Source organism: Podarcis liolepis (genome assembly GCF_965112155.1).
Source record: "Podarcis liolepis genome assembly, chromosome: 18".
In the NCBI taxonomy this organism is placed as follows: Eukaryota; Metazoa; Chordata; class Lepidosauria; order Squamata; family Lacertidae; genus Podarcis; species Podarcis liolepis.
In genome coordinates this window covers 8,535,973-8,558,586 of record NC_139572.1, presented here as the reverse complement: position 1 = coordinate 8,558,586, position 22,614 = coordinate 8,535,973, and the positions used below count along the sequence as shown (strand labels likewise).

The 22,614-nt window shown below is 44.0% G+C and overlaps 3 protein-coding genes across 8 annotated transcripts in view; 2 read left to right on the top strand and 1 right to left on the bottom strand.

The window, feature by feature from the left end:
- UHRF1 (ubiquitin like with PHD and ring finger domains 1) overlaps positions 1-9,812 on the top strand; it is a 34,680-nt gene extending 24,868 nt beyond the window's left edge. For all 4 annotated transcript variants that reach the window (XM_083483714.1, XM_083483711.1, XM_083483712.1 and 1 more), the window contains exons 8-17: positions 31-154; positions 655-762; positions 1,245-1,349; positions 2,242-2,348; positions 3,015-3,177; positions 3,280-3,417; positions 4,282-4,387; positions 5,760-5,917; positions 6,285-6,383; positions 8,533-9,812. In XM_083483714.1, coding sequence (XP_083339840.1) covers positions 31-154; positions 655-762; positions 1,245-1,349; positions 2,242-2,348; positions 3,015-3,177; positions 3,280-3,417; positions 4,282-4,387; positions 5,760-5,917; positions 6,285-6,383; positions 8,533-8,679 — 1,255 coding nt within the window. In that variant the 3' untranslated portion in view covers positions 8,680-9,812. The remainder of the gene's footprint in view (positions 1-30; positions 155-654; positions 763-1,244; positions 1,350-2,241; positions 2,349-3,014; positions 3,178-3,279; positions 3,418-4,281; positions 4,388-5,759; positions 5,918-6,284; positions 6,384-8,532) is intronic.
- LOC310697329 (perilipin-3-like) overlaps positions 1-22,614 on the bottom strand; it is a 181,528-nt gene that overhangs the window by 63,898 nt on the left and 95,016 nt on the right. The gene's annotated exons all lie outside the window — the stretch shown is intronic.
- KDM4B (lysine demethylase 4B) overlaps positions 12,579-22,614 on the top strand; it is a 188,554-nt gene continuing 178,518 nt past the window's right edge. For 2 of the 3 annotated variants that reach the window (XR_014520980.1, XM_083483665.1), the window contains exon 1: positions 12,579-12,892. The gene's annotated coding sequence lies outside the window, so the exon portion shown is untranslated. The remainder of the gene's footprint in view (positions 12,893-22,614) is intronic. The other variant, XR_014520981.1, reaches the window with a different exon arrangement.

The window sequence follows — 22,614 nt, the reverse complement described above, 5'->3', positions numbered from 1 at the left end:
GCATCTGTTTTTTAATTTTTTGATAACTAGGTATTGTCCTGAATGTCGCAATGATGCAAGCGAGGTGGTTTTGGCTGGTGAGAAGCTGAAAGAAAGCAAAAAGAAAGCCAAGATGGCATCTGCAAATTCATCCTCTCAGCGGGACTGGGGCAAGGTCGGTCCATCCTGGTTTGTTTTGTCTTTCTCTCCTGCAGTGCCAGACACATGTAAAAACCTCAAGACGGATGTGTACACAATTACATGGCTCAGCCAGCTCAAAGTATTTCACATGTTCTCTAATCTACTAGAATGTCATTTGTGTTCTACAAAGAGAAAAGTCACAGGGGTGACAAGTCGGTCCAAGCAGAGTTGTCTCTTGACAACTAGCTTAGGAAGTCCTGAGAACAATTGCTAGTTACAGTGGCTTACAGTGGAAACATCTACCTTTCAACAGCACAAGGGCCAGTATTGGGCAGGTTTAACGACCCATTTGTTAAATAGGTAGCAGGAATGATTCTGTGCTAACCTTAGATGGGACTGCTTTGTTACATGGGTTTTATTTGGGGGAACGTAATGGATGAATGTGTCCTTCTCTTAATAGCTCAATAGCACAATAAATTGGTGGGCTAATTTGTGGCAATTTCTGTTTTGATCTGTGACTTCTTTATTTTCTAGGGCATGGCATGTGTGGGTCGCACAAGAGAGTGTACCATAGTCCCATCAAACCACTATGGGCCGATCCCTGGAGTTCCAGTTGGAACCATGTGGAAGTTCAGAGTCCAGGTGAGATGCTGTATCTAGCCCCATTCTTTTTCCGTTGTGGAGTGGGTGGGTGTTCCTGGGAACAACAGACAACTGCTATTTATATCTGGGTACGAATGTGCAAGAAGGCCCTTGAATCTGATGGCAAGCAGGATGCTACTCATTTAGCTCTGTTTGCAAGAACTACAAATTCTGGACTGGCAAGTGGCTACTGCCATTTTTTAATTACTGTGGCCCTGACCCTTTTCGTTCAGAAGGGGAATACTGCTTTTCCCATTGTTACTTACCTGCCTGAAATGTAATGTGAAGAGCTCTTGCGGAACTGCACCCTCACTGCAAATGGAGCCACGGCAGTTATAGCTCGTAGGTGGTGTAGTGGGTGAAGTGTTTTATGTTCATTCCCATTACAAGGTTTCCATATCTCCCCACCCCATTGATCCTTTTGGTAATTGGATGCTTCCATGTGACTGTACCTGACCTCATGGATTTGCATTTCTCCATAGGTAAGCGAGTCGGGTGTCCACAGGCCCCATGTTGCAGGTATACATGGCAGAAGCAATGATGGAGCCTATTCACTGGTCCTGGCAGGCGGCTACGAAGATGATATAGTAAGTGTTGTGTGTGTCAGTTAGCTCATCTCATCATTCTCACCTCTTTTCTAGAAGGCCCGATAAATTGCTCTTAAGAAGTACCCTGTTAGGCAAAATATTTGTCCTCTTTCTCCCATCCCAGTTTGGATCATGGGATGGACTCCTCCAATGGGGTGCTGCTCTTACTTCTTCACACTTTAAAACATGAATTGCTTGTGGTATGAACATGATGTATTGTGTAGAGAGGAAAAGAGTGTCAGATGTCAGAAACACTCCTGTAAGCTCTCTGTCTACACTGGTATGAACCAGTGAGGTTAATACTATTTTTGTTTGTCATATAATGTGTGACACAATGTTAGTACTGGGTGAATGCATGTATCAATCCTATAGTAGTTACAGTCTGTTGTATGCTGTTGTTCAGTTTATTTGTTGCCTAATACAAAGCGTCTCTAGGAGACTTGCATACTCAGTTAAAGGACCCATCGTGTTTAACAATAAAACAATATGATCATTACCACCCAAGCCACCAAAAAAGCAGTATGCTGTCCTTGAGAGGTTACAGTAAGAGGCAAGGCCAAGGGCTGCTCAGGGTTGCTGCTATGTTTTTATATATCTACACAGCCACAGTGTGGCAGAACTGGAATTAAAAATCCTCTTGAATGTCACCAGTTTGGGAGGACACAATAATATAGTAACATCTGAGTTAAGCGATGTATGTGATTTGAAATAGGGCTGGGAAAATATTGCAAAATTCCTTGGTTGCCACAGGTTTTTTTTAAAGCGCAGATTGGTGGAGTTTGGCCAAGTACCTAAGTGTTTTATGTGGCAACACCAGTTTATTCAGGTGCTTGAGTGACCAGGTGATTGGGATTTTCCCAGTCTTGGATTGAACCATCTGAATATATTTCAGGATCATGGAAATTCTTTCACTTACACGGGAAGCGGAGGTCGTGACCTTTCTGGAAACAAACGTACAGCTGAACAGTCTTGTGATCAAAAACTTACAAACATGAACAGGTGAGGCAAAAGAGCTTATCTTCCAAGGGGTTTTCAGGAAATGGCAAGCTATGAAAGCATTCCTATTTTTGCAAGCGTTTAAAAAAAGAAAAGAAGCAGGTGTTTTATAGATGTTTACTGGCCTGCCTAATGTGGTGGCTCTTGAAACATTCTTGCTTTGTTGACCATCTCTCTAGGTTGTAATAATAAACATAATGTTTATTATTACATGGGAAAGATACATTGAGCAACTTCTTCCAGTTCTAGAAGCTGATTCTCTCTGCTTTGTTTTGGAAATACATTGAAAAGCAGCATGACTCCTTCACAATTTGCTTATGGGCTTCCTGGAGGGATCTGGCTGAGCAGTGCGGGGAGCAGATGGATTTTTGGCCTGGTCAAGTGAGGCTTTTCTGTCCTTAACCATGCCTTATTCTGTGATGCGGGAAGAAAAGCTACTTGCGTCTTCTGCCCTCATCTCCATACCGAAGATCTTCAACTGGTTTCGGGAACCTGTGATCCTCCAGATGTTGCCGGATTCCTGTTTGCATCACCCCCTGGCAATTGGCCAGACTGGCTGGTGCTGATGAGACTTAAAAGGAGGCTCACAGGTTCCTCCTCTCTGATCTCTTTAAGAACTAAGGACTGGGTTCCCACAAACACTTTCTCTTTTTCAAAATTATTTTGTAGGGCGTTGGCGCTCAACTGCAGTGCTCCAATCAATGATAAAGAGGGCTCAGAGGCTAAGGACTGGAGAGCCGGAAAGCCAGTGAGGGTGGTGCGGAATGCAAAGGGGGGCAGGCATAGCAAATATGCCCCGAAGGAGGGGAACAGATATGACGGCATATATAAGGTAAGGAAGTTTGCCTAGGCGTAAGGCAATGTGGATTCAAAGTGGGCTCACTAGGAAAGCATTGTGTGACATTTAAACCTCTCTTCTCATTTCCTTTTATAGGTTGTTAAATATTGGCCTGAAACAGGGAAATCTGGCTTCTTAGTGTGGCGCTACCTGCTCAGGAGAGATGATGATGAGCCAGCCCCTTGGACCCGGGAAGGGAAGGAGAGAATGAAGAAACTTGGGCTGACAATGCAGGTAAGTCATGCTGTAGAGTGTTGAGAAGCATTGTCCTTTGAAGGGTCAGGAGTCCAGCTGCTGCAAGAGAAATGGTGGTTAAGGTAACCTCTCAGGATTGTGTTATGCTTCTGGCCACTTGTTTGGCTTTGTTTTCTTTCTATGGTAGTTGAACAGGAGTGCACACCCGGTTCAGGTGTGCTTGATTTTTTTTCTCTCCCTGTAATGCCCATTGAATGTCCTGTGTTCAATACCTGCTGCTGAAACTTTCAGATTTTGAGCAGTGTGTTAGAGCCATGCAGACATTAAGCTAAAAACCATCCCCCAGTAATTAGTGGCTGCTTTTTTATTAGAAAAAAAACACCTAGCTGTCCCCCTTTTCAGCTCAACAGTTACAGTGGAACATGCTTAGATCTTGAGGGAAGATGCATTTACGCCAGTTCCGTCCAGTAGGCAGCCTGGCTCTCTGGATTTTATGGCAATACATTTTGCTTTACATCTGTACCTCCCATTGCTGCAGTTATGTGTAACACCAATTATTAGTCTTTGGCACTGGTGGCAGCAAGAGCAGTGCTGTGGTTGATGGATTTAGATCATGCTTCCTCAACCTCGGCCCTCCAGATGTTTTTGAGACTACAATTCCCAGCATCCCTGACCACTGGTCCTGCTAGCTAGGGATCATGGGAGTTGTAGGCCAAAAACATCTGGAGGGCTGAGGTTGAGGAAGCCTGATTTAGATGGTGCAACTCAGCATTCTTATGGTAGGAGAAAGGAATCCTAAGAGTTTATCTGTGAGATTAGACCAGATCAGTGGCCAGCGTTGGATTAAGGGATGTTGTCTCTGAGGGCTATGCACAGGCTAACCATTTCTCATCCCTAATTCAGTATCCTGAAGGGTATCTCGAATCTGTTGCAAACAAAGAAAAAGAAAACAGTAAGAAAACCGAAGAGCTTGAAACCCCAGGGCAAGGGAAAAGGAAGCGGAAATCTGGTAGGTATTGATACTGGAAAATGGGGGGGGGGGGGAGTGTGCCTATAGAGGCCTAACTTTCTTTTACAAGACTCAGAGTCCCCCAGGTTTGTTATTGGTCAGAGCATAATGAGCTGTGCTGAAGCAGGGCCCAGTGAAAACAAGGTAGATCTTTATTCTTCTGCTGCAGCAGGCTCCCTCCTCCCTGCAAGGAGGTGAGAGACCAAGAACAAAGTGTGCCACATCTTTTAAATGTTTGCATTTTGGCCGTCAGAAGGAGGACATCCCCTTACCTCAGTGTCACAAATATATCACACAGTCGCTTGGGCAAGCCAAGATGTGTTAAATTTCTGAGGATTAGCAAGATTTACATAGTTCCAAACAGAGGTTATGCAGAGCATTAACCCTGGAAATAGGTTCTCCTAGGGCAGGGGTGCCCAAACTTTTTTCAAAGGGCCATATTTGATGAAGTGAACATGCGTGAGGGCCGACCAAAGTAGTTGAGCTTTTTTTTAAAAGGATTTTACCCCAAGAAATATACTGCCACGGGGGCCGAATTAAATCTGCCGGTGGGCCAGATTAGGCCCCTGAAACGGACTTTGGACATGCCTGTCCTAGGGATTGATTGATATGGCAATCAGGAACGTCGCACACCTGGGCAATATTTGAAGACAGTTGACACTTATTGAAGCCAAAAAGGGGGTAGGCAAACCTCTTAGGCATTTCCCCTGACAGGCAGCAGCCTACATGATCTCAGGCAATGGGGTTATGGAGGATGTAGGGTCTCCCACAATGCAAAGAGGCACACGTGACCAACAAGTTCCAAAAGTAAGAATTACACGTATTGTAATGTATGTATTGTATTGTATGTATTGTATTTGTTTTGTGTTTATCTATTTTGTGTTTTCTTTTTTTCTTCTTTTAAGTTGGTGATGGTTTTTATGTATTGGGTGATGTATTGTTTAAAACCTTTAATAAATATCTTTAAAAAAAAGTAAGAATTACACGTTGTTCCATAGTGAAATTCAAGCTTCCCTTGTTTTAACAAGCTAGATTTAAAGTATCTGGCTTAAATGAGGAAAGGGTGGGGTACATGCCTCCTTTAGGAACCAGGCAAACAAAGAAGGGGGACAGGTGGATTTTCTGGATAGCATGTGTAGTGTGGTGCTTTGGGGTGACATAAGGGTGCACTTATTTTATGTGCATCCTTGGGAGATGTGGTGGGGCACATGGTGCCACAAAACAGATGTATAGAGAAAAGAAAGGGGGTATGCCGTGGGAACTTTTCTGGTAACAGTATACCTTATCCAATTGTCTACAGTTTTCTTCTTTGGAGGGGGGCAGGCAGAAAATAAAACTTGAGATAAAGCATATCCCGTGTTTTCGTTTCCAGGAAATGAGACGGACTTCTCTGTTTCTCCTGATGGCACACCAAAGAAGTCCAAGGTTGAAGTCTACAAGCTCACCCCCAAGCAGAGGGCCCTCATTAAAGATGACGAAGCCAATGCAAAGTTGTGGAGTGAAGCACTAGAAGCCCTTAAGGACGGCCCGGTATGTGTGGGGCGGGTACTGCTTGTCCCAAAACAGGATTAAGAAGCAATGGTTATTGGCATTCTGTTTAACTTGGGATTGCCCTGGTCTGACATGCAGCATAATGCTTTTTAAAAAAGGCTTCCCGTATTAAAAGCAGCAGCACCGAAGAGGAAAACCTAAGCTCTGTCTCAAAGTAGAAACCTAGCAATAAGCGAGGCTGGGACCAAGTCTTTGCCTCTACCATGCAACTGGGAAGCTTACAGCCTCCCTGGGGAGAGCATTCCACAAGTGGGGAGCCACTGCAGAAAAGGCCCGTTTCATGTTTAAGCAATAGGAGAACAGAAGTAGCATTACTGTAACTCCTCTGTCTCCCTTTTCACGGCAGAAATTCCTCAACAAAGTGGAAGAAACTTTCCTGTGCATTTGCTGTCAGGAAGTGGTGTTTCGGCCAATAACAACAGTGTGCCAGCACAACGTGTGCAAGGTGAGGAGCTGCCATTGATTTTCACTGCTGTGCCTATTTCAGAACATTGACTCTTCCTATCATTTTCAAGACTTGAAACCTGCTGAATGGCTCTGGAAACAGAGGGGAACCTCAGGCCTGCGGGCCAAATTTCGCCTGGTCTGAGTCCAGTCAGGTGTGGAGCAAGCGAATAGGTTGCACAAACGAGTTCCTCATCGATTATTCAATCGCATAACCAATTGCTTGCAGAAAACAGCATTGCAAGCCCTTTTCTCTGCCCTTTTCTGAGCAAAGCCCCTTGCGCTGTGGTTCCCAAGCGTCTGGCACCCTGCTGGCTGTCATGTGCTTGGAAAAATACAGTGCAAAGGGCTTTATGGGGGAGAAAACCCGGCCGTCAATCATCTGAGACCATCAAGATGTCAGGCAATTGAGTTGTCCTTCTCACAGGTCACCAAAGTTGTCCTGTGTTGACTGAGAACAGATAGAGATCTAGGCCAAAAGCGTTCCCACTCTTGTTCTAGGGTGTGCAATATTGTGTGAGTGAACAAGGTGTCGTCAGTAGGCAGAGCCGAACTCTACAGGGACAGGGAACCAGTGCACCTCCAGCTGTTGTTGGACTTGCAACTCGCATCAACATGGCTAGTGGTCAGGAATAATGGGAATTGGAGTCTAACCTCTGGAGCTGTACAGCTTTCCATCCCTGCCCTACAGGGTGGCTGCATGCAGAATAAAGTACAAAAATTGTGTATCTTGCAATATTTGTTAACCTGTTCTAAGAGGCCACTCCGATCTTCCACTGTAGTATTTAATGTGAAATGGGAAGGTCCTACTTAAGTCAAGACCGCAAAATTCTTGGGATTCTCTTCCACGAAGGTTGTTAAAAGGAAGCCGCAGTAGCAGCAGCAAAAAACTAATTGTGTAAGACCACTAGCTCTTGGTAGCCAGTCACTGTAATCTGTGACTAGCAAGAGACTAAGGGCAGAAAGGAGGTGCTGTACTGAGATCTGTAGTCTAATCTTCCTCTGTTCCTAGTTACTCTGTGATAAGGTCCCATGCCCTCTGGTAACATCCCTTGACTCACTTCAGTCTCCTGTTTTGTTCAAAAAGTTAATTGTCAGCTGAAGCAAGGTGAAAGAGTACCTCCCTCAGGCAATATTGGGTCATTGCTTTAGTCCTGGGATTAGTGAAGATGCAAATAGTTGCAGGGTAGAACTCTTAAGGTGAATAGAGTGAGATGATGGCTGGATAGGGTGTGACTGAAATATCCTGGTGCTCCTTTTTTCTGTATAGACTTTAGCTGTTATCTCAGGGGGGTGATTCAATCTTTCTTTGTGTGTGGTGAAGAATTCTCATCACCCTTCACAAAAACAGGCGGGTTTAATTGGTACTGTATTTATAATAAAGGACAGACAAGTTTCAGCAATAACTCCTCAACACAGGCTGTTGTTTTTTTTTTAATACAAACTTGATATACCTAGTCTACAGAACAATAAAAGTAGTAGCATAGCTGGCTTGACAGAGGGCCCTCCTTGTTGCCCTTTACCAGAATTAAGTTTGCTGCAGTTTGTGTGAATGCTGGCAATTTTATCACCAACATTTAAGTATTCTTAAGTTATAATTAAAGCAAGATGTTATCTTAGATGTGGGTTAGCGCTCTATTTCTCATTGCAATCAGCAAGCGGTGGTACTGTGGGGGAAGGGTTGAATCTTTGATCTCTTGTTCAATGTAAAGATAGCTGGTATCTTTTGATCACCCATTCATTATTATTATTTTTACTCCGCAGAGTCTTGAACCTTAAATTAGAAATTTGTTTTCTTAATGCAAGGATCAAAGAATATTTGCAAAAGTATGGCTTTTGTTTTGTCTTATAGTGAGTGGTAGTGGCTCTACAGGCTTCCAGGCAGGTGTCTTTCTCAGCCCCACCTGGGTAGTCTGAGGATTGAACCAGAGATTTTTCATGCAAAGGAGATTACTACCCTTTCATAGCTATATTTCCCCCAAGGAAACATACTACACTCCTATTGGCTTTCATGCTTTTGGCAATCAATAAACAAAAATGATGCACTTTAATAGCTATGACAAAACCTTTAGTGGATGGGTTTTATGTCCCTGTTTATATGCTAGTGGTCTTTTAAAAAATCCCCTTTTGATGTCTCTTTTACTTCCCAGGACTGCCTAGATCGATCCTTCCGAGCAGAAGTCTACAGCTGCCCAGCCTGCCGTTATGATCTTGGCAAAAACTATACAATGCAAGTGAATGAACTGCTGCAGACCCTCCTGAGCCAGCTCTTCCCTGGCTATGGCAATGGACGGTGATTCCAAAAAGCACTTCTAATTTCATTAAGATTTTTTTTAAAAAAAAGCAAAACCTTGTGGGGTTTTTTGACGGGGTTTTATTTAAATAAATAGCCTTTCAGAAAAGCTGTCACTGTTGTCTCCCTTCCCTGAAAACTATAAAGGTTGAGGAACCTGCTTATGTATTTTGTAGTAATGATTGCATCTTTTTTTAAAAGGAAACCTTCATGGTTGTAGGAATTGCAAATTTCTCATTGTGTGCTACTAAAATCTACAGAATTGCAGTTTTTTTAAAAAATGGGGTGTCATTTCCTTTTAAAACTAAAAACCTAGTACATGGCTTGGTTGCTAGAACAATCTCTTTGATCTATGGATTTTTTTACTGTTAAGTTTGATGCTCTTGATCTTTTTGTGGCAGCATTTTTTAAAAAAACTGTCATCACAGCATTTTTTTACTATTGTCCGTTTCGGACCCGCCACAGTGATCATTTGAGACCCCTTGATTCTTGGAGTGTTGGACATTTTTTGCTAAAAGCCCCCTTCTCTACTGGTTACTTGTCTTAACCGTCTTTATGTCAAAGTAACTACCTCAGTCTCCACATTTAATCAGCCAGGTGTTGCTTCCTACTTAATAGTGCCATATGGGAACACACAAAAGCCATTTGGAAGTGCCTTTTTACTGCTTTTTTTGCTGTGAAAGACTGAGCTTTGAACATTGGAAAAGCACTGAATTTTCTAAACTGCCAACAATTTTTTTGCTCCTGGGATTCAAAAATGTCACTACCGCCGCTCTAGATCATTAGCTTTAGATCAGTGTCCTGCTTTGTGCATGTCTGAATATTCCTTTTTATCTTACTTAGAATGGGAAATGAGACATGGAAAGGCTTGGTTGTATATTCGGTGGTTGGTCATTCTTGCTTCAAACAGTACCAAACCCTTACAGTTCAATACCTCAGGATAAAGCAGAGTTGATAGTAAATCATTCTTCACATCATACAGACTGGAATAAATGTGCTTGTTTAACTTTTTTAGCCTCTTTACCTCCTTATAAATGTATAATATTGTTTGGAAACTTTTATGACTTTTGAATTATGCCACAGTTTTGTACAAACAAAAGTTCTCAAAAATAAAATACCTTTTCGTATCAAAGAGAATGTGCCTGATTAAATTTTGGAATTCGGTTTTTAGTTTGGTGATGATTAGATCTGTGTGGCTGGAGATCTAGATAACTTTTAGTCCAGCTGTTGCTCCCCCTACCCCACACTTAATCAAGGAGTTGACAACCTTATCTTGAAATAGCTGGCTGCCTGTTTTTAGCATGTGGTATAAACACTGGTTACAAACTGAGGAAAAATGCTAGCAGCAGCAATTTCAGAGACGGTGAGAAGATAAATTTGTTTAAAACTTTTGTTGTTGTTCTTGATTGCATAGCTTGTTGTGGAAGAACTAACTGATTCATAAAGGTCCAGACTATGCTCCAAGTTGGTGCCCTCCAGATTTTTCAGACTAAAACTTCAAATATAGGATTGTCTTTAAATTTCCCTTTTTCTTTTATGTATGTATGTATCTGTCTTATATATTGTAGGTTGCTGTTACAAGTAATAAAACTGCTCCTTTCCCTTTATGGGGTACCCAAGAGCCCATATAGAGTTCTTTTGTAGGTTCTCTATCGGTAGGAGAAAATAACATGCAGGAGAGAGGAAGAGGACCCAGAACAAAGGTGTGCAAGCCCTTATATAGACATTTTAAATTGCCCACCTTGGAGTCCAAGACCACCTGAAGCAAAGTTCTTAACCCAAGGTAATATTTCTGGATTAGTGGAGTCTGTAACCTGAAGCGTATGTAACCTGAGGTACCACTATACCTGATTGCATTATCTGGATTTTGGGCATGCTATTGTTATTATAACTACTCAATTCCTGAATCTAGGTCACAGGTCACAGGCTCACACCCTGTTCATATCTTGAATGTGCCCTGAGGACAGGATTTGTGAGGAAAGAGACAATGGGGAGGTTTCCCACTTTGACCTTGCAGAGAAATATTTGAGGTCAATTTGTTCAGGATCTAATCTGGGGTTTCAGACATGTGGTTTATATATACAGTTATGAACACTTAGAAGAATTTTAAGATCATATAAAAAAAACCTAACATCACCTTGGTAAAAAGGGGCCAATAAATGTAATTATTAATAATAATAATACTCCCATCAGCCCCTGCCTTCATCCCATAGTCCCTTTGCAAGGGATCAGGAAGTTATTGTCCCTCATATGGACTACGCCTCCCATCATCCCTGACAATTGGCCATGCTGTCCGAGGCTGATGGAGATTGTAATCCCAAACATATGGAAGGCACCAGCTTGTGGAAGCCGTGGCAGAAAAGAATAGTTATGTTACAGAAACACAAAGAGTGGATTGTACTTTCTGAGGCCAAGATTATTAAACTTGGAATTTGCTATCCAGTGTTGAGGGACAATTCTGGCTCTTAAAATATGAAGGTTGCCTGTCCTGAGGAGTAATTTCCAATGGACACAGAAGGATAGATGCTAAGGCTCATATTGCAAGACGTTTGTTGGAACTGGAGCTTTTCTTGCTTACAGTTGTTGTGAACTCCTTAGACTTCCAGTTGGTTGGCTTTGGTTGTGATTCAAAGGGCTCCTTCAAATGCATGTAGGGTGAGTGAGATTTATGTTTCAGGGCAATGGCTTACACTTTGGCTGAGAGATTTAAAAAATGCAGTGGTCAGAGCTGTAGTCTTAAGGACACTTGGAGGACCGCATTCTCTTTTTAAAAGAAGGCTATGGGGTAAGATAATAAATCAACTCTTCAGCAGGTGGCTATCCAACATCTGCTTGAACATCTGCAGCATATAGATCTCCTCTCCCTGTAGGCCGTTGGCTCCATGAACTGCTCTTTATCCTCCATATCTTAAACTGAGTCTACCCTCCTTACTGTTAGGTCCATTTGATCTAGTCTGGCCTCTTCTCTGTAGGAGACCCTCAAGTATTTGAAGAGGGTTCCTATGCACGCCCCACCCCACCTTCTCTAGATGAAAGACCCTTCCTTCTGAAACCTGTTTCCATAACCATATGATGTGTTTTTCCTTGAATTCTGAACCAATTCCTGTTTTGTTTTGAACTATTCTGCATTTTTTATTTTGTCCTTTCTCTTCCAAAGAATACCAATACCCTACAAGACATCTGTATGAAGGGCAGGTTAGGAAAGCAAAAGCTCATCCTGCCAGGTGCGCGCATTTGAACTTGGGCGATCCTTGGGAGAGTCCCAAATCCCAGGATCCCCTCCCTGCAGCCTCCAAAGCATGCTTTTATGATTTGCAGTACTGTGGTGACCTTCGGCCCCCATTTATATTTACATTGCCCGCTCCTTGCTCATAGAACTGTTTTGAATAACAATGCATTGTGCCAAGGGGGTGGGGTGCAGATTGCGGGAGGTGGGCGGTGAATTGGAGAGATTAGGGGGGTGCAGATCTTCTCTTGATCCAATTTGCAAACCAATTCTCTCCTCCCTTCCGGGGCGCCCGCGACGCTGGAAAAGCAGCCAGCCGGCCCACCGGCCCCTCCCTCTTTGGTTCTCCTAACCCTGCAGCCCCCTCCTCCTCATGCACGCTGATTGTGTGTGCACGTCCTCACGTAGGCCGCCGGTGCTGGCTTTCCCATCCAGCCCAGTGCGAGAGGAGGAGGACCCAGAAAAGGGCGTGTCCCGTGGGCTCCCTTAAGCCTCGCCCTCTACCCAATCAGAAGCGGAGCTTGCCACTGACCTCCTTCCCCCGCCTTCCTCATTGGCCCTGCGGCTCAACCAATACCGGAGTCGGAGAGGGAGAGGGCGGGGGAAAGGCTCGAGAGCTCTCGCCATTGGGCTGACCGGGGGAAAAAAGAGAAAGGGGCGTGGCTCGACGGAGAGCGAGAAGGAGGCGTGGCCAACCGCGGCGGTGTTTTCCTCCCCCTTCCCCCCGGAGTTGGTCCTCGCGCCTGCCCTTCACTCGCCCGCGGCCAGCCAATCTCGCGCGCGGCGGAGGGCGGGACCTCCTCGGCCGTTGGAGGAGGAGAAGATTGGCAACGGCCGCTGGCGGAGGCGCCCCTCCCCCCTCCCATCCCTCAGCCCCCAACTGCTTCAGCCCCGGACCTGCCTCCGAGGAGACCCGTTGGAGGCCGCGGGGGCGGCGCCGTCGTCGTCGTGGTCGCCAGCCCCGGGAAGGCCGAGAGTGTTGGCGAGTGTGGTAAGGGCCTTGCGAAGGCGACGGCGGCGGGGGGGGGGCGTGTGTGGAGGTGTCGCTGCGGCCGCCGTTCATTATCGCGACGGGAGGAGGAGGGGGGTGTTGTCGCTTTATGTCTTATTTTACCTCAGGGAAAGGGGGCCGGGCCTGCGGAGAGCTGGGGGGAGGGGGAGGGGAGGGGATTCCGCCGCCGCCGCCGCCTCGGAACGGAAGCCCCGCCTCACAACGCCGTGCGTAGCTCCTTCTGTGAGGGAGGCGGTGTCGGGGTCGCGCGTTCTTTTCACCTCAGGCTTCCTCACGGGACGCCGCCCCCCTCCCTCAAATCACAAGTTTCACAAGGGGGAAATCAGTGTCGAAAGTCAAGACCCCCAGGCGCTGCGCCGCCTCCCCCCTTCCTTTGTAAATAAAACATATGTGAGGGAGAGGTGGATTTGCAGCTCTGGTGTGACGAGGAGAGCCGCTTGCCTCTTTGTATTCTTGTTTGTGGGGTGTTTGGAGGGTTGTACAGTATGTATTTCCAATGCTGTAGGAGAGTTCAGGAGTCAGTAGCAGGTCAATAGATACAGGCCTACAGACACATACAAAAGGCGAATTGCATGCACCAACACACATGCACGCATAAATAAGAGGCGAATTGCATGCACCAACACACATGCACACGCACGCATAAATAAGAGGCGAATTGCATGCACCAACACACATGCACACGCACACATAAATGAGAGGTGAATTGCATGCACCAACACACATGCACACGCACACATAAATAAGAGGCGAATTGCATGCACAAACACACATGCACACGCACACATAAATAAGAGGCGAATTGCATACACAAACACATGCACACGCACACATAAATAAGAGGCGAATTGCATGCACCAACACATGCACACGCACACATAAATAAGAGGCGAATTGCATGCACAAACACACATGCACACGCACACATAAATAAGAGGCGAATTGCATACACAAACACATGCACACGCACACATAAATAAGAGGCGAATTGCATGCACCAACACATGCACACGCACACATAAATAAGAGGTGAATTGCATACACAAACACATGCACACACGCACACATAAATGAGAGGCGAATTGCATGCACCAACACACATGCACACGCACACATAAATAAGAGGCGAATTGCATACACAAACACATGCACACACGCACACATAAATAAGAGGCGAATTGCATGCACCAACACATGCACACGCACACATAAATAAGAGGTGAATTGCATACACAAACACATGCACACACGCACACATAAATGAGAGGCGAATTGCATGCACCAACACACATGCACACGCACACATAAATAAGAGGCGAATTGCATACACAAACACATGCACACACGCACACATAAATAAGAGGCGAATTGCATGCACAAACACACATGCACACGCACACATAAATAAGAGGCGAATTGCATACACAAACACATGCACACGCACACATAAATGAGAGGCGAATTGCATGCACCAACACACATGCACACGCACACATAAATAAGAGGCGAATTGCATACACAAACACACATGCACACATATAATAGGGATACACACACACATATCCCTATACACACACCAAAAACCCCACACATATATAATGACAAATATATACTAATACATACACGTTTATGTATAAATATAATAGCATATTATTGAATCCCAAATGTCTCAACTTGCTGCCCCTGTAACATATGTATATATTAAACCAAGTCCTACTCTGAGTATACCCACCAAATTATTTACAGTATTGAATTTATTGGTTGTTTTTCTTTTAACCTGGGCAACTCAAAAGTGTCTAACGTGTCCTGTTCACTTCAGGGGGTCTGCTCTTGAATGGAATTTAGCTGGACACAGGTGTTATATAATATTAAGTTGTATCCAGTGCTTAGTCAGTGTAGACCCATGGAAATGAATGAATGTTACTAGCTTTGGGCCTATCATTTCATTGGGTCTGAGTGAAACTTGGATATGTATAAAACACGATGAATAGAGTGCATCATAGTCGTAGAGGCTCATTGAAATAAGTGAAGATGGCTAACTTTGGTTCTTTAATAGTGGTCCTAGTCTGAGCAGAACAGTTTGTTAAAAGTTAATGGTTTAAATGGTAATTGTTGCTTTTTTATGGGTTGTATCCACTCATATTCGGAGCAGACCCACTGAAATTAAAAAGCATGACGAATTTGGATCAGTTAATTTCAGTGAGTCTCCTCTGACAAACACCGGCTACCTTGGCCTGAAAAGCGAGTTGAGCGCTGCACTCCATAGTCGCTTTTGACTGGACTTAACCGTCCAGGGTCCTTTACCTTTTTACCTTATTTATAATAATTGTATTTGAGATTGTTACTCTTTTTCAAGTTGCCTGTGGGTCTTTTTGTCTTCACTGTTAGTGTGGTGAATGTAAATCTGGCGATGTATTATGTAAATTGATGATGATAGTAGTCTATATTGTGTTGTTTTAGTTTTGTTCTAAAAGTATCAGCTATTTGTGTGTAATTTTTTTGCTGTTTTGTACATTGCACAAGGCAATTAATAAAACAACGATGATGATAATAAATTGGAGAGAGGGAAACCACAAGATTCTTGTCTTTGTGTAGCAGAAGCAACAGGCTTAATGTGGGGACTTCCTCATCTGTACTATTATAAAAAGAGTTTACAGCTGTTTGTCTTGCTTGGGGATGGGGAGGTAGGAAAGCCTACTCACAATGTTCTGACGCTATGTACTATAACCAAAAGATACCCCTCTTCTCCCTTCTCACCCATGTGACTGAAAGTGACTAAAAGTGAAAGCAACTTCACAACTTTCTTTCTCACTGAAGTGTGGTCAACAAGTACCAGCTGGGTGCTATCTGGGAGCTGCATTTGAGATTTGCAAGGCACCAGGTGCATTTTGCACCTGGCTGTTGACCACTTGCGATCAAGTGAAGGTGCCAGGATGGCGCCTGACGCCTCCACTATCTGGAGATGTATACCTAGGGATCATCGGATCTTGACTGTTTTCACACACTAATACCGCATCCTGTAGAATTCTATCAGTTATATTTTATCTGCACAATCAGAATGGATTTTAGGAACCAAAAAGTCATATTGAAAAATACGGGTTAAGGAGCCATTTGGCACTCGGCTTTTATATCTGAGTTTCTAACACTGCTTGTAGCCACTGACAAATTTATATTCTATTAATTTGTCCAAATCCCCCTTTGACATCTTCAAAGTGACTGCCCACTAAATGTGGCAGCTGGTTTCTCTTCAGATATACATGCGATAAATAAATTCTTCTGCTTACCTGCTTCAGAAAGCTGGAGGATAGGGCTGTGTGATATGTCAATTTATCGTCCAAAACTGGTTTGAAGTCCATATCGTAATGTTGGTTTCATAATTTTTGACCTGGCAATACAGTATATCACAAATGTGTGTGTGCTGTGCAAAAATCACAATGTGGGGAAAAACTGTGAATCCAACCAATGCTTCTTTCGATTCCTGCAGTCCCTGTTAACTCTGCCGGCTCAGCTCTCCCCAGCTTCAATCAGGGGGCAGCAATTCACAAGTTCAGGCACTGGTAAGAATCCTGATGCAGGAAAAATTGTGAAGCCAGTTAATACGGCTACATAGTTCCATCCTTATTTCAGACATCGTGATATATTGGTATATTGTGATGTTTAGCTGGTGATATAGTGCAATGTTGAAAACCAATTATTGCCCAGCCCTACTGGAGGGACCAACCAGATAGAGATGTCAGTCGCTAGCTAACCTGGCATCCAGAGATCTCCGCGTGGTTGTAATTCGACCCACACCAGTCACAAAATGTGCCTGGTTTCAATGCTGCTGCCAATCCAGCAACTCAAGTATAACTCTGAGCCACAAGACGCTTCACAGGCAAATGAGCAAGCAACAACTTTTGAGATAAATGAAGGAACAGTGGGAGAAACTTAATTCTTAGACACCTTAGATAATGTGACATATTTTAGTAAGATCCAGGTTGGCACTTTAAGAGCAGCAAAATACATCCTGCTCTCAGTATGTAATTGATACAAGCCCTTCAAAAGCCACACTCCTGAGGTCTAAACTTTGAGCCTAATTATGGCCAACTAAATGCCAGCACCCAGTTTACAGTAACACAGTAGAGCATCCGACTAGAAAAATATTATTAACTACACAGCTGTTGCTGTTAATGAACAAATAAAAAGGAAGAGAGAGCACACAAGCATATCCAGTGTGGTTAGATAGTGTCTTTTGTTTTCTTACAGTGTAAGACTTGCATTTTTGCAAAAAAAGACTCATCCATTAAAAAAATTAAACATTTTACTTTATATATATTGAAGCAAATGCTTTGTAGAATATGAAATCAGTCTGTTTGGAGTTGTGTGTGTAGAGGTGAAGGTCACTTTCCTGATATGACGAAAAAGATCCAGCAAAGTTTCCCATAGGGCAAGTTGACCTAGTCAGAAGGCCAGATCCAGAAATGGCCAACTTTCCACAGACCACTTTGACAAGTGGATGGAGTCCACTACAGTTGATTTGAACTTCAATTAACTTCTGCAATACAAAAGAAACATTTGTTCCCAATTCTTCCTTTGAAGCCCTAGCCTTAATTCATCTGCAGCACCCAGGCTCTCTAGGGACCTTTGGTTGGCACACTTGTTTTTAAGTGTCAAGCAAGCAATTAAGAACTTTTTTCATTTGCCAAATTTTTAGTGTGGGTGAAATTTCTGTCTCCCTATTTTTATTTTGCACCTGGTTTTCTTACCTGAATTTTTTTTTTTTTGGAATTTTGACTGTTTTCCTGTGTTTACTGAACTTTTTGTAAGCCTCTGTGAGCTTAATTTACTGTATAAAGAAAAACTGAGTATGTTTTATAGTATATATAGATGTACAGTGGTGCCTCGCAAGACGAAAAGAATCCGTTCTGTGATTCTCTTCGTCTAGCGGTTTTTTCATCTTGGGAAGCAAGCCCATTGACGGATTAGCAGATTAGCGCTATTAGCGGCTTTTAGCAGCTTTTAGCGGCTTATCAGTTTATCAGATCAGCTGATAAGCGGCTTAGCGGCTTAGAAAAAGGGGGGGAAAGGGGGAAAAAACCGCAGGAACTCACAAGACATTTTCGTCTTGCGAAGCAAGCCCATAGGAGATTCGTTTTGCGAAGCACCTCCAAAACGGAAAACTCTTTCGTCTAGCGAGTTTTCCGTCTTGCGAGGCATTCGTCTTGCGGGGCACCACTGTAAATAGAAATAAAATACAGATGGTCAGATAGGGAACTGACCAAAAAATCTTTCCATTACTTGCACAATCACTGATGCACATTTTCAATAGCTGTACCTTTGCCTGAAGATCAATGCTTATATGATGCTAGAGCTAACATAAAGGTAAAGGTACCCCTGACCGTTAGGTCCAGTCGTGAATGACTCTAGGGTTGTGCGCTCATCTCGCTCTATAGGGTGAGGGAACCGACATTTGTCCGCAAACAGCTTCTGGGTCATGTGGCTAGCATGACTAAGCTGCTTCTGGTGAACCAGAGCAGCGCACAGAAACGCCGTTTACCTTCCCGCCAGAGCGGTACTTATTTATCTATTAGCACTTGACGTGCTTTCGAACTGCTAGGTTGGCAGGAGCTGGGACCAAACAACGGGAGCTTACTCCGTCGTGGGGATTTGAACCTCCAACCTTCTGATCAGCAAGCCCTAGGCTCTGTGGTTTAGACCACAGCACCACCGGTGTCCCAGTGTGCCACCCGCTAACATACTGCACTCCAACTGCATGCTATGCATAGCCTAAAATGGTCATGGCTCAATGTCTTGATTGGTGGGTGGCAACAGAATTGCCAGGGTTGTTGTGGGAACATTTGTTGGCATTGTCTCTTGTTTCTACAGTTATATTTGTGCTTTTTACTTTGCTGCTGGGAATAGAATAGACTCATGGAGTTGGAGGGCACCCTGAGTATCATCTAGTCCAACCCCCTGCAATGCAGTTATCCGTTATGGGGTCAAAACTGCAACCTTGGCATTATCAGCACCACACTCTAACCAACTGGGCTAGTGCATAGTATTGTGACTGTTATTTATTTCCTTCATTTATGTTCCACCTTTCCTCCAAGGAGCTCTTTTTTTAAAGAAGCGGTTTGATGATAGCTTCTTTAAAGGGGTCCATGGAAAATTCCTCAGAGAGGGGAGCATTCACCACCCCACAGAATCCATTGCCCAGCCCTGCCTGTCTCGCTTTTAAGAGCCAGGACGGGAAAGGATCAAGGTGGTCTGTTTTACTTGCCCAAGAAGCCTGTCCACATCCTCTGTGGTAACAGGTTGAAATTGATCCCATACAACTTGACCAGACACAGCTCTGGCACTCTCCTGCCTTGGCCCTGCTACCACAGTGGCGTCTAGCTTTTTCCAAATCTTGAGTGATTATAGCTGCAAAAAAATGATCCTTTTTGGACACTGATGGAAAAGGTGGTTCTGTTAGACTATGAACAACCTGAAAGAGTCTCCTGGACCTGTTTCCCGCAAATGCAATAGAGGTGGCGAAGAAAATCCTCTTTGCCATCACTATCGCCACTTGGTAGGCTCAACATTGAACTCTTAACTCGTGTTTGGTCCAATTTAGAGTGAGTTTTTTTTTTTTTGCCACTGCTACTCTAGCCATCTCAACAACTGTTTCATCACCCTCACCTCTGGGGAAAACTACAGGGCCATTCAGGCTCCATGCAATTGGAGAGGGCACTTCAGAGCCACACAGTTAATAGCCCTTGTTAGCTCCATATTCCAGTAAGCCCCCAGGGAATCAGCTGAGACGCCATCAATATGGAATAATATATCCCTCAACACTCTCTGGAAGCCATTTGGATCCATTAACTGGTGGGGGCAAACAATTCAGATTGGTCCCACCTCCCTGCGGAGGGGAAGGGTTGCAGAGAAGTCTAGTTGCACCAGGAAATGATCTGACCATGGCATTTATTTTGTTCCACTGGAACTTAATGTCAGATCATCCACAGAGGTAAACACCAGATCTAAGACATGCCCATGGCTATGAGTAGGGCCAGATTTATTCAGGGACAGCATGGATGTTAGAATCCCCTAGAACCACCAGACTAGGTGTCTCCAGGAGAACATCCAACACGACCTGAAGCAGCTCAGGCAGAGAATCCATTTTTTAAAAAGTAATACTTAAGTTTTCCAATTTAATAATCCAATAAAGGCCACATTAGAGACATTCCGAATTATAAAATAATCTAACAGTCCAAATATTAAGCCAAATCATAAATCTTTGTTTGACTTCCCATGCTCTGAGGTTGAAGGATTGCCATCACCTCACATTTGCACTGCTTTCTTTATTAGTCCAGGTGGTTCCCATAATTTAATCCAATATTAATCCTTAGTTTGTTTTCACAGCCTCTGAATTCGTCCAGCAAGCGAGTTATATCAAAACAGTATGTTTCTGTGTCGGTGTTTTATTTCCTTCCGTGTCTTTCACTTTCACTTCTTAACGTCAGTAATTATCCAATACGACACGTCCCAAAATGGAGGACATCTGGCTTTCTGTTAGTTGTTCTAGGTGTACGTCCAAACCTTCGTTTCATCTCGTACTAGAACAGATATGCCTGTACTTTGGCTAGAAGCCTCAGTTCCCATCTTCCGCTCTTAATGGTCCATCAGAACTACTTGCAAATTCGTAAATCTTTTCCACACAGTTAATAATTAGATCAAAATTAGATCAATATTACAGTACAGTATCTCTTGCGTACATAATCGGTATTCAGACTTTCCAGGGGTATTTGCCAAGTAAAATAGCAAATACACATTATATCAAAAAGAAACAAAGGAGGCTCCCGCTCCCTTTCTGTTTTGACATACCAGTTCCATAGTAAAGATAGTCTCTCTTCCACTCGAATCCTTTAGCTCCTCACTGGCTGAATCAGTTGGCAGAGAAGTTTATCTCCCCTCACTCAGAGCATGCCTGTTAATTAAGTCCGAATTACCATCTTAAAAAACAGGAGTTTGTTTGCTCATGGCGGCGATTTTGGAGTGTTGCTAAAGAGATCCTACTGGATTGGGGCAGGTACTGGGCGAACTGTGGGTGAAGCTGCTCCCCCCCGCCCTGGGGGGGTTTGGGAGGATTATTACTCCCATCTCATCCTCAAAATATCCCATGCGAAATGGCTCAGATGTAATCAACAGCCTCTGCCATGGCAAGGCAGGGAATCCTTGGTGCAGCAGGGAGGTCAGTACACCAATAGGAATCCTGCGCTTAACCCTACTGCCCAACTTTCAGAACGTGCACTCGGCAAACTGGGTCTCCCAAATAGGATGCCGGATGAAAACTAATGACATCCTAAAAATCACTGCAAACCCCCCTACCTGCCCACAGGACCTGGGTTGCTGTGAGTAAGCAGCAAGAACAGGCCCACCTAACATGTCCAACCAGGTCTCTGTAACACATGCCAGGTCAATTCCTCCATCCACAATCGAGTCATGGATGGCAGTGGTCTTAGGAATCATTGACCTGACATTGCACAGCAGCACCTTAAGGTCATGTGGGACACCCTTGCTGGTACCTGCATCCTTCTGGTCAGGAGCACACCCGGAGGCAGGAATAGTGTTCAGATGACAACTAAAGTTGCTGCCTCGGTAATGACATAGTCTCGTCCTAGTGTAACTCTTCCTCCTGCCTGTAATTGGGATTGAATGTCCCAATGCCTCCCCTCTGTGGAACCTGCCTCAGCCATTCTGTTCTGAACAACAACAAGCAACATGTCGACTAATAATATACTAACAGATTATATGTAACATTATACTGTTTCAAAATTCATAAACAGAAGACATATAATATGTGCATGGAGTCACAAATAATAGGAATTAAATAAATGTTCCAAGAACAGGAATGTAGGAGTAGTGAGTCACTATCAAAGATCACTGAGATGGAGGCAAAATGCCTTTCCACAGTCAGTATCCTACAAATGCGATGATAGGTGCTCCAAACATAGCAATAGGGTACTCTCTGAGCACAGCAGCAGATAGAACAGCTCTTCCAGGATAACAAACTGTTTCAATGATAATTCTTCATCAGCTGGCAAAAGTGCTCAACTAGAGGCACTTCCATGACTTGATTCCTAATGTGGGATTGATGCTCTCCTATACGGACACTGCCTGCCAGTATGGTAGATCCAATATAAAGCAGATTGCAAGGGCATCTTATTAGGTAGAAGAGTTTGGATTTGATATCACGCTTTATCACTACCCTAAGGAGTCTCAAAGCGGCTAACAATCTCCTTTTCCCTTCCTCCCCCACAACAAACACTCTGTGAGGTGAGTGGGGCTGAGAGACTTCAGAGAAGTGTGACTAGCCCAAGGTCACCCAGCAGCTGCATGTGGAGGAGTGGGAAATTGAACCCGGTTCACCAGATTACGAGTCCACTGCTCTTAACCACTACACCACACTACAGCGTCTTTGTATACAGGTATACAGTATCTTTGGTATGACATGTACTGAAATGACGGATGGTAAATCTAAAGTTAGAATAAGCATCATAGATCTCTTTTGTCTGTAACACAAAAGGGCAAGATATTCATCTATCGCATTTATGATGACCCATCAGGCTGGAACTAGTGGGAGAACATGTCAATGTAAGGTCAGAATGGACCAGCCATTCTGCTGGCTAGGGCCCACTCCCGGGGCAGCCCTGACCCTCTCTCCTTAAGAACAAAATATATTA